Source organism: Cygnus atratus, chromosome 2, assembly GCF_013377495.2.
Source record: "Cygnus atratus isolate AKBS03 ecotype Queensland, Australia chromosome 2, CAtr_DNAZoo_HiC_assembly, whole genome shotgun sequence".
NCBI lineage: Eukaryota > Metazoa > Chordata > Aves > Anseriformes > Anatidae > Cygnus > Cygnus atratus.
The window spans coordinates 47,490,014-47,506,173 of record NC_066363.1 but is presented as its reverse complement, the minus strand read 5'-3'; the positions used below and the strand labels follow the sequence as shown (position 1 = coordinate 47,506,173).

General features: G+C 41.0%; 1 protein-coding gene across 6 annotated transcripts in view; it reads right to left on the bottom strand.

The window, feature by feature from the left end:
• The window catches only part of TRAK1 (trafficking kinesin protein 1), a 131,417-nt gene that overhangs the window by 65,911 nt on the left and 49,346 nt on the right, over positions 1-16,160 (bottom strand). For 5 of the 6 annotated variants that reach the window (XM_035549909.2, XM_035549929.2, XM_035549907.2 and 2 more), the window contains one exon: positions 2,853-3,047. Coding sequence is in view for 3 of the 6 variants with exons in the window: in XM_035549907.2 (XP_035405800.1) it covers positions 2,853-3,047 (195 nt within the window). In the remaining 3 variants the exon portion in view is untranslated. Of the gene's footprint in view, positions 1-2,852; positions 3,048-5,909; positions 5,946-16,160 lie in introns of all 6 variants that reach the window. The other variant, XM_035549903.2, reaches the window with a different exon arrangement.

Genomic DNA, 16,160 nt, shown 5'->3' with positions numbered 1-16,160 from the left:
TTCGCCTTGCTTAGTTCCTTTTCCTTAATCCATTAATTTCCAATGAAAGCAGAAAACACATTGTGGCAGCAACTGCACTCATCAATTTTTTCCATTCAAGCCATTTGACTGGATGAAGGTTTCAAATCACAGCACATGGCAAAGTTTGTGGTCATTATGCTTGTAAGAAAAATGCCATATAAAATGGTTTAAGTACACACAGTTACAGGCAGCTACTGCTATCCAATTTCTCTGCTATACATAGCTTCATTTATCATAGAATCACAGAATGGTTTGGGTTGGGAGGGACCTTAATGATCACCCATTTTCAACCTCCCTGTCATGGGCAGGGATACCTCCCACCAGACCAGGTTACCCAAAGCCCCATCCAGCCTGGCCATGAACACCTCCAGGGGTGGGGCATCCACAGCTTCCCTGGGCAGCTTGTGCCAGTGCCTCACCACCCTCTAAGTAAAGAGTTTCTTCCTTATATCTAGTCTAAATCTACCCTCTTTTAGTTTAAAGCCATTACCCCTTGTCCTGTCACAATGACTCCCTCTTCTTCTCTCCTGTAGGCCCCCATTAGGTACTAGAAGGCTACTATAAGGTCTCCCTGAAGTCTTCTCCAGGCTGAACAACCCCATCTCTCTCAGCCTATCTTTGTAGGAGAGGTGCTCCAGCCCTCTGATCATCCTTGTGGCCGTCCTTTGGACCCATTCTAATAGGTTCACGTCCTTCTTGTGCTGGGGGCCCCAGAGCTGAACACAGGGCTCCAGGTGGGGTCTCACGAGAGCAGAGTAGATGGGGACAACCTCCTCCCTTGACCTGCTGGCCACGCTGCTTTTGATGCAGCCCAGGATATGGTTGGCTTTCTGGGCTGCAAGCACACATTGCTGGCTCGTGTTGAGCTTCTCATTAACCAACACCCCCAGGTCCTTCTCCTCAGGGCTGCTCTCAATCCATTCTCCACCCAGCCTGTGTTTGTGCTTGGGATTGACCTGGCCCAGAGGCTTGTCCTTGCACTTGGCCTTGTAAGGTTTGCATGGGCCCACCTCTCAGGTCTGTCCAGGTCCCTCTGGATGGCATCCCTTTCCTCCAGCATGTCGACTGCACCACACAGCTTGGTATTATCGGCAAACTTGCTGAGGGTGCACTCAATCCCACTGTCCATGTCACTGTTAAATAGTACCGGTCCCAACACTGACGCCTGAGGAATGCCACTCATCACTGGTCCCCACGTGGACATTAAGCTGTTGACTGCTTCTCTTTGAGTGTGACCATCCAGATAATTCCTTATCTACTGTATGGTCCACCCATCAAATCCATTTCTCTCCAATTTAGAGGCAAGGATGTTGCACTGGAGCATCCATTACTATCCATTCCCAACAGTCAAGCACCATTACAAGTGACATGTCACACCAGTGTCACAGTTGGGAGACTTAGGATGCTCTGACACTGATTTTTGCTTTCCTTGCCCCATTAGCAAAACATTTTTCCTGTGATTAATACAACAGTCCCCCTGCATAGACCTTCTTATAGGTGAGACCAGACTAATCCTGTTACTACAGACTGGAAAACTGACTTTTCAGAAGGTTTCTTTTAGCTAACTACTGTCATCATTTAATGGCATTAAAGGTCTGATATGAAACAAGGAGCTGTTGTACAACTAATACCATAGATCAGCTTCAGCTTCCCCCCACCACTTCATGTTGTTTTTGTTTGACTGGGGAAGAGGTGTAGAACATATGTAAAATATCTACCAAAATATTTAATGCCTTCTGTTGAAGCACTGAAGTCAGTAACTCTGTTCTTCATATCCATAATGCTTTTCTTTACCAATTTTTTTTCCTTACATAGTGAATTCTCCAGGTGCTTCACAATACAACGAAGTCATATTTGCAAAGGTTTATGTTGAGCCCTGTAACTCATCACTTCCAAGCTCCACAGTGCTTCAGTAAGTCTACCTAAATCTATCTAGTACTATAACTTATGTAAATGCACTACCATTTAAGTCTAACAGCTACAGCTTTAGTATGTCACCTATCAGTTGGATGCTCCGCCAACTATTTTAACATGCAACACATTCAGAAGTACTTCAAAACTCTATCTTCATGTAGAAACATGAGCAGGGGGAGGAAGGATCATTTAACCATAAATGACATGATTAAAGAACAACCAAAGGATGGATCACAAAAGTCTTGTCTTCTTGCACAACTAAGTCAATAACCACAGTGGAAGAATCTGGAGAGACACAAATCCATTCACTGTGATAAAATGATCTACAAGCTCAAACAAAAAGAATGAAAAATGCAGTAGGTTACACTACTACAAGCTTTCTCTCTAGGCACAAATAGTACTTTTCTGTACAATAGCATGAATATGAACAGAAGAAAGAACAAGGAGACAAACCATCTTAACTAAATGCTCAGTTTGGTTCTTCACAAGTCTTTCATAGAATCTTAAGCTGCAGAAAAATGATTTGATGTCATCATGTGATGCTGTTACACACTGTCACCAGACAACACAGAAATGTGTCAGAGGGTATGTTCAAAAAAAGCAAATAATGCAACAGGTCTAACTTTCTACATTTTATAGATGCAGAAATTTCAGTCTCTTGCCAGGGAGATCACAAACAGAAGGAAGTATTGTGGCTTCACCAATATTTGATAATGTGAAGAGGTGTATGAACAGATTACAAATGCAACAGCTGGTTTTGATTATTTCCATAAAGCTGGAAGACTAGCACAATAAACCATAAACAGGTCTCTTGCTTTTCACAATTATAAGAGAATTACATAGACACTTCAGAGAAGGTAACAAAAATAGCGCTGTTTTATTTGTTCCTCAGTACAAGTTATGCATTTTTGACTTACGGAAGTATTTCAAGGTCTCTTCTATTTGCTCAGTTGTTAAGTCAATATTTGCATCAGGAGAAATGAGAGGCGTATGAAGCCAGTCGTCGTGGTCATAACCATAGATTGTATCTGCTCTTAGCTTATAATGAGGCAGCTGCTCTTCCAGTAGACTGATGATTTCAACTTCAGGAAGATTGGTACTATTGCACACATCTGACAAAAGAAAGAGAGGACAGTTACTCTGTTAGGTACTTTAAACCAAGTAGTATACATATAAGCTAGGAAAGATGTCAGATTGGTTTGACATTGGCAAGGTTTTTCTGCACATAAAGAACAGCTAGATAGCTAAACAGCTAGGTTTAGGACATAAGACTAGCACAAATTATCCCCAAATGAGATTATTTACTAGTACAAAATAGGAGGGCATGTTTCTGAGGATAAAAAGCCCAACTTTTACAAGGAGGGACTCATCTATCGAGGAACAAGGTTAGAGGGAAGGAGGCAAAATAGAGAACAAGAGAGCATTGACTATGACAGGGTAGTAAAAAAAACAGGTATGGAGAAAGGGATACTGCATATAGGAATTTTCATTTTTCTCTGTTTTACTAGACAGATTGTTTTTAGGTTGCATGCTTTACATTTCTCCTTAACTTGGTCCTTGACCATAGTTCAGCATCGCTCTACTTTGCTGCTGGCAGATTTTTCTCAAGAAGAAATTCAGGATTGCAATAGCAAACTGCCACAATTCACACTGAAGATACAATGGCATGGCTGGCAGCAAGAACTTGTAGGGCACCTTTTGACACCATCTTGACCTGAATTCTGTGCTATCAGTCCCTCATGTTCACAAGTATATCATCTTTGCACACAGTTTTAAAAATGGATGCCAAGGGCCATCAACAACTGCATAAATGTTGCGATTTAAATTGGAAATTTAAATTTAGGAAAAGAGACAGAAGTTTTAACATGTGAAACTCCAATTCAGCAAAAAGAAAACCTTTTTCACCATGAGTATGGTAAAATTTAGGAACAGCGACCCAGAAAGGCTGAGAATTTCAATCCTTGCAGAGACTGACAACCCAACTGGACATGGAGCTACCTAAACCTGGTTTGGAAGAGCAAGTCCTAAGGGAGGCTGCTCCCAAACCGTGCAATGCAGTTCTGTCTTTAATCAGTGATATATAGCCCTTGGGATGGTTGCTATGACTCACTCCACAGTAAATAGTCAAGATATCAGGGGCTGAGTGCACCCACAGCTCTGCCCAGGCTCACTGGGTTCTCCCCACCCCCCCAGCACCCTCTGTCCAACACCCCCATTTAAGCAAGCCCAGGTCCCTGCCCTCCCTGCACAGTGCTGTAGGGGAGAGCTGTGCCCAGCTCTGTCTCTGATGATACTGACTCATTCCTGTAATGTCCTGAGACCTGACTCAGTAGCTGGCATCTATCTCATCATCATTGGAGAGTCAATTTAAATCATTACTGCAGCACTGCTCAGGAACAATGGGACTGCACTCTGTGACAAGGACACTGCCCTTCCCATCCTGTGGTCACCCTCAGCTCCCTGCAGAGCTGTAAAGCAGCCCTGCTCTCCCTGCTCCCTGAGGAAGATGCAGATTTTCATACAGGATAAGTTCATTATTGCAGGACTGATGCAGGCCTGCAAGCTACTGGAATAATCTTCTCCAGGAAAAATAGCAAACAAAAACAGCAATTAACACACACTTCTCAACAGACCATCAATTACCTCTTTTTCAACTTTCTAATCCAGATACTGTATTATCAGAAGCATCATTCCAAGAATTTAAAATGTCAAGAACGCTACTATTCAATCACACCTCATGGCAAAGGATACTCCTACTGATAAGCTCCTGCCTATATTCTTTACAGGATCCTGCTCATTAAAACTAAAACCCAACAGGGTAAGTTGCACCATACTTTGTGGTTCAAGTAGTTCACTATAATACATCAGGAGGTATTCTGCTCTCCTTTCATCCAGACTATTCTGCTAACTTTTGGACATACATAAATGTTCCCCAAATATTATTGCAGAAATATATGTGCAAAAGTTAGCAGGAACACTCACGTGTGCAACGATACTATTTTTATGGAGCTTGTTGGACAAGAGATGTGCCTGTATGCGTCATTTCAAGAGGTCCTCGCAGTACTCTTGGAGTCTACTAGTTTACACAGAGAAACAAGACCTTATTCCCATGTCTCCAGAGCTGAGCGCTAACTGTACAAACCTTTCTTTTGCCCTGATTAGCTTTTTAAGTGCTGATAATGTCCATTTTAGTGCCTGTAACTATTTGAGTGCAGAGAAGCCAGCTAACCCTACATAAAATGGCTGCTGCTGTAAACTAAACATTTCGAAGGTGTTTAGACACATCCATATATATAATACATATGTATATAAAATATGATGTGCATATATATCTGTATGTATATATAGATATATCTTTGTATTATCTAATTGCTCTCACTGTCAAGAATATGGGGTTAGGTTTCCTTCCCTTCCCTTCCGGACGAAACATTAGTTCTCATCTCGTGAAAACCACGAGTCTACACAACCTGACTGCATTGGTCTTCTTGCAAATAGAAAAATAAAAACGTTTGAAAAATTCAAGCTTTCAATTTAGACTTTTAACTAGTATTTAAATTAAAAAAAAAAAAAAGAAAAAAGGAGTGACTTTATTGATCAAAAAAGAAAGCTTCAAGCAACTAACTCTGTGCAGAGTGGCCTGTTGTGTAATAAAATGTAGTAAAAATGGAAATGCAAAAGTTACCATTAGAATCTGAGAAAAATACCACATATGCACACACGAAAGAAATCTATACAGTTTTATTGTGAAAAAGAAATCTGTGGGAATATAAAGGACAGGCAGTAGAGAAGTAAGAATTATAGTGGAATACAAGTCAACCAAGACAATTTTCTACTTATTACATAATAAATCCTGAGTGTTTCTGAGATATTCAAAGCTTAGCAACTGAAAAAGATATATTAATGAGTAACTTGAAAGGCAGCTTATTTTGATGCTATTGTTACTAACTTCTATTGTGATTTTAAAATCTGTATACCAGCAGGAAATAGGAGCAGGCTCTGATGTAATTTACCTGTTTAGAAAAACAGAACACAATAATTACAGTTGCGTATGACTAAACATTAGTTCACCATTTAAGTCATGGCAATATTCTCAGTGCTACAGTCACGCAGTCTTCACTTTTACTCCCCCTGCTTTTCTGAGGTGCAGACACTTATTGTAATGAGTAGGTACAGAGGCTTCCAGGTAATTGTTTTTATTAATATTTCTGATTAATATTGCAAGGATAAACAAGTAAGGTAAGTTCTCTACTCACAGCACATGAGACATTATTTATGTTTTATGATTAAGTTAACTGAAGTCTAGCAGGCATAAAATTCTAACAGCTTCCTCTTGTCCTATGTGGTAACTTCATTCTATTGAGTTAAATAAAACAATGTAAGTCTAAAACAGCTAAGTGATCATTAATATAAATGATGCAAGAAACTACAGCTGAAGTTGCTCTGTCACAGATTTATTTTCTTCTGTAATCCTAGTGATTTTAAACTTGCAGTTTTCTGGACATCCTTGGAAAATAGAAACTTCTACATGTAAATTACAACCAACTTAAAGAGATGAATGTTTGTTTCAGGAATTATGAACTCCTGATTCTTCTCAAAGCATGGGTCATTACAGGTTTGGCTACTGAAAGAAAAGAGCTAAGAAGAAAGATTTGCTAAGACTCTTACATATTGGAGAAGTCTACAGTTTATGGTACTCCATAAAAATAATAACATATAGAGAAAGAAAATCTGTGGATTTGTTAATTCCTTTCCCTATTGTCTTTATGAGTAGTATGTTTCAGTGCTTTGCTACCCTCATTGCTTAGATGTGGCACATGCAAGAACACCCAACCTCACCTCTTTTTGGTGCAAACTGAATTTCCCCATGCCCTAAGTTTCAGAAGATAAAGTAGTTCAGTGTGCTTTTGTAGGAGTTACTGACATAATTCCTCCACTTTCTCTGAAAATTTTCTGAAAGAGATTAAACCAACTTATTTCAGAGACCTTTTGTTCTTTCTTAATGGTGTTGTTGCCTCAGTTTCTAAACCTCTCTTTCAATAAAGAAGATGCAAAACCAGGCAGAACAGTCCAGCTAAGTTATCTTCTGGTGTATTTCCCCTTCTCTGGGCATCTTGGATGGGAAGAATTATGCCAGCACCTATGACCAAACAATTCAACCTCAGCTTGCATTGAAGTCAGTCTTTAGTATCTCCTTTCTCTTTTGTTAATTACAGATATCAAGACAACAGAATGGATGAGGTACATGAGAAAGTTGATGGAGAGGCAGGGAAATCACGTGTAGACAGAGTTGGTGATCTCATTGATCTCATTCTAAACAACATAGTTATCTAAAACAGCTGATCTGTCACACTCCATCCCCTACTTGGCTTTTTGTTTCCCCTGTTTACAGCTTTGACTGAAGAGATGATTATATATCTCACTATAGGAATGAAACCTAGCTAGATGGATAAACAGAAAGCACCAATTCAATTTTAGTATCAATTTGACATAAGTACCGAGAAGACAGAGAAAATAACCTAAAAAACAGAGAAGAGACAATGGGGAAAAAAATACAAACACAGAAAGAAGACAAATTCTACAAATCTCAGAGTCTGGCATCTGCAGTTTTTTTGTTTGGTTGGTTGGTTGGTTGTGTTTTTCTTTTTGTTTGTTTTATTTTTTGTTTGTTTGGTTGGTTTTTTAGAAACACAGTACAATACAGGTAACCAGTACAGTCATAGCATGGAATATAAAATGTTTAACTTAGGTCTGTTGGTTCTACTCCAAACTATCCTCAGTCTTTATGGTTTTATTCCTTTGCTTTCTCGCAGAGGCTCTCCTTTCAAGGTTAAAGGGCCTTCCAGGTCATTAGAGAACCTCCTAGCAGTGGATACTGCCACCTGCTGCAAGAAGCGCCTTATTACCCAATTCCTTGACAGCACAAACGTCATTTTTTGTTTCTCATCGAGAGAGCTTTGTCCCTTTTCATGCGGACTACCAATAGCTCTGCAGAGGTAAGTCTGCAGTACTCACTGGATTTTTTTTTTCCTTCTTAAAATACTCTGAGAATTTGCAGGGCTTAGGTTCTCAAGAGATTGCTCTTTGTGAGGCCACTGGGATGAGAGCCCTATGGTGTCTAGCATGCATCCCCACAGGTGTAAACGGAGTAAAACCCACACAGGAAATTTCTCATAATCCCAACCCTGACATGAACCATGCTTGGGTCAGCATTACATGCAAGAAGTGTCAGGTCAGGATACACAAGTTAAAACAAGGGAGACCAGAAGAAAACTACTCAGAAACTGCATCATTCCTGGAGCACTGTCCTCCAGAGTTGTGGTCTTACAGAGGCCAACACCTTGCAAACAGCTCAAAGCAGCTGTGCTACCTTGAAATGCTTCCTCTGAGAAAAGAGAAGCGGTTGCTGTGAAGAAGCAGTATGTCCAGCAGAACAACACCACTCCCAATTTGGCCTTGGGGAAGTGCTGTGCTGCTTGGCAGCTTTCAAAACGCTCGTTTTGGTCATCGGCTTGTATCACCCACCCAACCTGAACACCTTCTGCGGGCCTCCACTGCATTGCCTCCCAACAGCTGGTGCTCGGCCCACAGCCAGAAAGAGGAACTCTAAATTCCTTCTCCTTCTTATGAAGAAAAAATGAAAAAAAAAAAGTCATGGCTCAGGCAAATTCTTGCATTTCCCATAACAGAATTAAAACTTTACTTGTCACAACCTTTTGGGGCGGTTGAGGAAAAAGAAATTAGATAAGAGCAGGGAAAGAAAAAGCGATAAGAGAAACAAGGAAATTGTCTGCAGAAAGCAGGAAGAATGAAGAAGTTACCACCATAATTCATGGAACTACCTATTCCTCATGCTAGTTTTCAGCTCTGTCCCATTTCCCACCCCCTTCCACATGCTACACCCCTCCTTGACACACAGTTCTCTAAAGTTTAAAACAGAGAAGCTTAAAAACTCTTTGGAAATGGTTGGCCAATAAAAATTATTTGTAAAAAAAATATTATTAAAAATTATTATCAAAAATATTATTTTTTTTAAAAAGCACACAATACCTGAAAAGAGTCAGTTCCAGGGCTGGCTCCCTACTAGTTAGGTAAAAGGAAGATTCTTTGCAGATCAGAGCTACAGCATGGAGGCTAAAGTCCAGCCACATGTAACACAAGAAATTGAAGTTCATCAACTTGAGGTTATCTTGTGCGAGCTACTAGCGAATCTTGACTGCCCCTTTGCCTCATGAGGTGCATACACACACAGAGAACATGAACTGAAAGACAAAATGGAGCCTGTGCCCCTCAAAATCAAAGGGCTGGTAAGCACTTGTAAATTTTGTATCCGTGTATGTAAAATGACAAATCTCCATAGAATGCGTACCTTCAGACAAAAAAGCATTACATTTTCTACTCTTTAAGTAAGAAGTGCCCCATTTATGGTTCTCAGTGTACCGCCCCAGTTTTAGAAGGGTGAAGGAATATGCAACTCCATAACATTAAATGTCATCCCATTCCACCTGGCTGAGAAACTTCTGGAAACTCCTTCAGAGAAATGTCACCTAATCTGGCTTGACAACCAACCAAGAGGCTGTAACGACATTAGGATTCTCCTTTGTCATCAGGCCACAGGCCTAAAGACTAATCATATTCCAGGGACAGAGGCAAGGAAAATGGCCTCTCTCTAAAGGCTTTCCAGCAGATAGCTCCTGGCTGTACGAAGCAGCCTGGCAGCATCCTTTTTAGGATGCTTTCTGTTAATTTAGACATTCAGGGAATGCAGTGAACTACTCATTACTGTTGTGAACAGATCCAGATAAAAATGGAAAGCAAAAGGGCAGACAAGCTTCAACTTTGCAATTAGGCTGCTTGCTGTCTACTAAGGAAGGAAATACAGCCTGTAGTCGTCCAGTATTTGAGCTCTCAAGGGACACAGGGAAACAGGCATTAAATACTGTCTGGGGTCCAAATCAGAAGTATATCTTGGACATTATTTAACAATTACTCTGTACATATACCTGTAACAGGTCAAAAACCCAAACTCACCATACTGATATTCAATTTCAGTTCTAGGATGACCAGAATGTGGCTAATGGAAGTCCTAAAACAGGAACGTACATTAAAATTTACATATCATATTTGTAAAGTGTGTGATTATATCTGGGGCAAAGAAAATAACTACTTAGGAAAAAAAAATCCTCCTAACTCATTGACTTGCCCAAAGCGAAAGATGGCATCAGCATCCTAAATATCACAAGTCTTATCGCTGATTGCAATACCAAACTGCAGGAAAAAAAGATCTTCAACGAGAAAACCATCTTGTTCTTTTAAAACTCAGCCTCCTCAAACAGCCACAGCAGCTTCTGTAACTTGCCTGGTATGACAGGATTTTGGAATTGCAAGTCCTGCCACACCTTTAATCAGAGTTGGTTAAACAGTGGTTCTTCTGCCTCTCCACATGGAAAATCCTGTCAAAATTCAGTCTTTGACAGGAAAATAAAACACCCTGCACCAACCTCAGGCATTCCCATTCCAGGCTGCCCTAGCTGTGCTTCAGCTGACCTGCAGCTCAGCACTACCGCAGCCCTTTCCCTGATGCTCACAGAGATCCCACTGGGCTTCTCACATTGCGTAGGCGGGCCACAAGCCATGGACAGGCAGGCAGCTGCATGGGCACACAGTCACAGGACAGGAATGCTGGATGACAAGTCCAATCCCATGAAAAAGGCAAGACAACAAACCTGGGATTCTCATTACATTCCCTATACAACGCTATTTTTTACTTCAGTTATCTGACATTTCATATTTCAGTTCATACAAACACATATGTACAAGGGCAAGGATAGGAGACACTTGGCTTTTCCTCCCCCCACTCCTTCCCTCTGAATAAATCCAGCTTTATTACTGGGGAAAAAGATAAAAGCCTCCCTTCTGAGATTTAAAAGCTTTGTGTAAGCTACAGAACACACCACAATTCTCCTTCGCTACAAAGGAGAATTGGTATGAAGGACCAGATCACTCAGTCTCATCCACAGGAACACTGTTGCACAGCAAAAATCATTGCATTGACCAGGCTACCAAGTGAAGGGGAATAAAAAAATGCTGTTCCTTCAGTTCTGTCATGCCAGGCCCTGGCCGAGCCCGTGTGCAGTGTGGGCAGGCCATGGGACTGTCCTCCCAGATAAGACCCAGGGCTCAGCCCTTGCCTGCATGTTTGGGTGCATAAAATATTAGCATTTCCAGCCCATTAGCCTCCCTGGTAGGGCATTCTGCTTAAATTAGGCAACCGAAAGCATCTTGAAGAGGTAAGGTAAGAGAAAACTTGGCTTAGCAACACACAACGGATAAAGATGGAGACAAAATAGGGAATGCCAAAGCTAACAAAGCTAAAACCTCTGGGAACTGCAGCTCTATTGTGAGGAATGTCATTGTTTATTAAGTTAAAGTCTCTTTGCTGTGGTTTCATCCTACACACAAATTCCTGCTGGGTATAATAGGGGGAAACAGATCTCTGCGATGAGAGGCCATTAAAATATTAGGTCCCTACTGTACATCAATGCCATCAATTTAAACAAGTTTTGCTTCAGTATGGAAATGCTTCTCCCTGTAGATAAATGCAGCCGTATTAATGCATTTATTTCTACATTAAATAGGAAAAAAAAAGAAAAAGGAAACTCCACCACTGCGGCCATTCTTCTAGAGCAAGAACAAAACCTATTCATGTATCAAATGCATACTGGCAACACGCTGTTCAGCAGCAGTAAGAACAAACACATCCATTAACCACTAGGACCTTCTAGCTGCCAAGACAGACTGCGAATGTCTTGAAAAGGCAAAGGAGCCCATTGATAACTCACTGAGTACAGAAAACCCTGAGAAACAATTGTCCTGCTTTTGCTTGTTGTTCAGCCCAGCTACAAAGTGTGCCAGCCTCTGAATAAGAGCTGTAGAAGCTTGAGAATCACACACACAAAAAGGATTAATTCTGATGTAGCTTGATTTTTTACAAATGTTGACTTTACCAGGAAAAAGTGCTGGTTTGGGATGGATACTTACATGTGCATTGAGGGTGTGCATGGCTGCACTATCATTGCATGCCATGGAGGCAAAATAATGGAATAAATGTATTTTCACATATTTGAATGCACCAATAATCAAACATAGCTTTTTAGCCTGCTAGTACTGTTTACGTGCAACACAATAAATGCAATCTGGGGGAGAACACACGGGGGACCAACACACATACAGACACACACACAACCCCCAGGAAATCCACGAGGCACTTGCCCTTCAGAGCTCATTCTCCAAAGAACAAACCCAGAACACCAATGAGTACTTAAACCTCCTGCTCTTCCATACCCTAAGTAAATGACACATTTAGGAAGGACAAGCATGCCTCCCACAAACAAGGGAAATATAGAAACAAAGTAAAAAACATCACACTGGACTTCAGTAATTCCTGCAGTTGCTTTCATGGTCACTTTAGAATTAATAGCTTACACCAAAACCCATATATTCCTCCTCTTAGTATGATGCTAGTCAGCAAGAGGGCTGGATAAGCTGCAAAACAGTAGCAGCAGAAGCCTGCTTGGTGGGAAAAAAAAAAAAGGGGGGGGGGAAAAAAAGGTAGTCACTGAAAAAGGTAATTGCTGAAAGAAAAAAAAGCACACCTGGGATACAGGTTAAGACGCACTGTATGAACCTGCCACAGGAAAGCAATCAGGAAGAACACTAAGTTACTGGCAAGGGGCAAAAGCTGGAAAACAACTGGTATGAAGCAGAAGTTTAAAAAAAAAAAAAGCAGGAAAAGCTGTATGAAATGGAATGGGATGCCACCAAAAGCCAGTCAGAAAATTCAAGCAGAGGCAACAATACAGCAGGCATGGAGAATAATTTATTTATTTATTTATTTAAGTATGCTAGATAGAATTAAAGTCATTAAAGCCATCGTTCTTGTTTTGCTCAGGGAGCAATCTCACACTAATATTGCTAGCATATCTGGCTTGCTTTAGAAAAAGAATGAGTGTTCATAATTTAGCAATAGCTGCTTATAACAATTGGTAGGAAAGAAGGGGGAGAAGAGACCAACATTATATCAGGCTTACAGAATGAGACTGGTGACAGAAATAGCAAAGTAAATGGAGCGAGGTAAGAGGCCACAATCCCAAACTTTAAAGGAGAAACTGAGGGAGATGGGAGAGGAAAAGGCCAGTGTGTAAATATGACATAGTATCAAAATCATGAAGGTAAGCGGAATGGACGGAGTCAAACACTAAATGGACACTCCAAGAACTAGACAGGGTTGTGCTCTCTGTATCCCTGGTACAGAAGCTCTGCACGATGGGGATACACATGCTGAGAACAGACTACTGATTGCAGCTGCACATGTGTTCTCCACACTTAGCATCTGCTATTGCTGCTGTAAGAGCCAGTCTGACCCAGGTGGGCATTTGTTTGTGTAGCTGGAGTTACAGATGGACAGCTGCAATGCACAGCATCTTGCACCTCTCTCTTATACCTACAAAACTGAGAAAGACATGGAAGAGATACCCCAAAACAGCAACTGAAAAAGAACGAAGTGCTAGAGTAAGTTTATGCAGTAGAGGGAAGAACCACTAAAAGGGAAAGTTAACCACAACACCACTCAGAGAAGTTCAAATGGAGGGAAGCAACTCAAAGCTGTTACTGCTTTATTAATACTTCTGTAACCACGAAGGCTTAGAGGACAACCATGCAGCATGTAAATGCTACCAAGCACAGCCAGAGCACCCCGTCGGACAGCCTCAGAATACGGAGCACACAGCAGTGGTGGTATCTCACACATCCAACACAGGCCGGTCACAGATGAGAGACCTTCCTACCTCCCACGTAACAAGATTAAAGCGTTCTAGAAAGAGTTCTAGCATGCCCTCTAGGTTAAAACAGCCTACATTACCCAAATCCTTAAGGAACTAGTTTTGGGTAGTCAGGCTTTGCCAAACTCCAGACAAAAGGAAGAGAAATTCAGCCTTTTCAAACAAAACCTCGCTCCTTCGGAGTGGGACTAGGGGAAGTGGCTTGGAAATTCTGCAGGCCCTAGGGATGCCCTTTAAAATGAAATGGTTACAGAAAAAAACACAGTCAAAATTACATCAGTTACCAAAACTGGCAATTGTTGCCATGAAGAGCGGTAACATCTGAAGGAAGGAACAGCTCTGTTTCATATGAGACCATCATTAAAGCCTGAACAAGGGAGAGGATGAAAATCCAGTGAAAAAATGTATGCTGCAAGGAGATTGTGTTGGTTTCTCTGGACGCTATGGTTGCCGGTCACTGCAGTGAGGTGTGACGTACAGGACCTGCAAGGTCAAACAATTCCAACATTTCTGAGAGAGACCACCTTGCTGAGAGAAGAAGGGATTTCATGGTTTGACCCATCCCGTGATGTAGTTCTTAGTGTTTTTTTTTTTTTTAAATCAACTTGTGAGAGAATATAGCCTACTGAGAAGCATTAAACACAAGACACAGAAAAAGCTATCATCACAAAGAATTTCCCAAGAACCCTCAGGGAATTGCCCAGACCACAACAGCCAGAAAACACACTTCTACATGCATTTGGAAAGAGTAATTAGTATAACGAACAAATGAATTATGCAAACTAATGAAGAAGCTAGGCAATTTAAATCACAGTCCATTCATTCGCTCCTTTCTCAGAGAAGGATGAAGGAAACCTACATGGCATATTAAACAGCTAGCTCTCGAATTACAAAGTACACTGTGCCAAAATCATTGCAAATGGAGAGTCTTCAGACATGAGAAAACACACAAAGTGAACACACTGAAGATGGCTAATGATACTGTGTTATGTATGTATTAAGAGGGGAAAAAATGCTGTAAATCCACTGTGGTGGATGTCTGGATGCCAGAAGAGTAACTCCATACTCCAACGATATTTCAGACTTCCATCCCCATTGTACTTTCCAATCCAGGAGGACAGCCTTTGTCTGACAGCAGCTGACAAAGAAAAGGCAATCAGATTAAGAGGCTTTTATAATTCACAGAATTGGAACAGACACTTAATAGTGATACTCTGCTTCATCATGCCAAGATTACAGCACTTCCTTCTTCACAAACAAAAGTGTGGGAGGTGTTAGATAGGGGAGGAAGTCCCATTTCCCCAGCTGTTGTTTCCACCAACACCTGCCTGGAAGTCTCTATGTCTGCACTGCGATCACAGGAAAAGACACAGACACCTTCAGAAGCACTTTGATTCCCCTTCTAAAAAAAGGGACACTAGATGGTGCTACATCTGTGCTTGCATCTTTATGCTCTCAGATGCATGGCAGCAGGGCAAGAAAAGTTCAAAGGAAATACAACTGGGACAAGATAGGTGCTTCATACATGTAGTAGCAGATTGCCATTTCCATGCCATACAGTGCTGTCCCACTGTCTACCAGCCTCAATATCTGAGCCCACTTCTGCCCACTTACCTGTAAACACCCCACAAGTGATAGCAGTAGAAGCCCCTTAATTTAGCCTACATTGAACTTCTCACTTAAATTGTGATAACAAAAACAATAAAATGAATAATTAATTTATTTATATATTAAAATATAGTATATTTATTGCACATAGCAGATACTGAATTCATTTTACAGGTTTAATACTATTACTGCTTAGAAACTAAGTGATCCACAATTAACTTTTTGGGGGGATAACGCCTATTAAAACATTTGCAAAACTTTTTTTTTTTTTTTGGAAATAAATCAATTGTCCTATTTCATTTGCCCCTCTATGCTTAAGTTAGCACACATTCAGAACTGTGTACTTGTATAGAAATAACACTTAATTTACGGTGACTACATGCCTTGGATTCTTTTACTATCATTAAATTTGGTGGGAAAGAAGTAGCCTTTTCAGGGTGCTGCCCTCAACCAGTGTTGACATTGGCTTAAGCACTTTACCTCTCACTGTTGGTTTTTTTTTTTTTTTTTTTTTGGTCACCCTGGCCTGCTCTCATACAGCTCATTCCCTTGGCTATGGCAATGCAACTGCTTCTATGCCCCACAGCAAAAGAGATCAAGTGTGACCCAGCTAAAAAGTAACCCTTGTGTCCTGTCTTCCACAAAAGCAAGGGAGGGATTCTACCCAGACTGGTTGTCTAAAAAGTATCTGAAGTTGCAGTCCCACAGAAATCTGCACATGCACGCCTAGCACAACCAGAAAGCCTGAGGCACCTGCAGCTCCGAGGGCCCCAGCAGGGA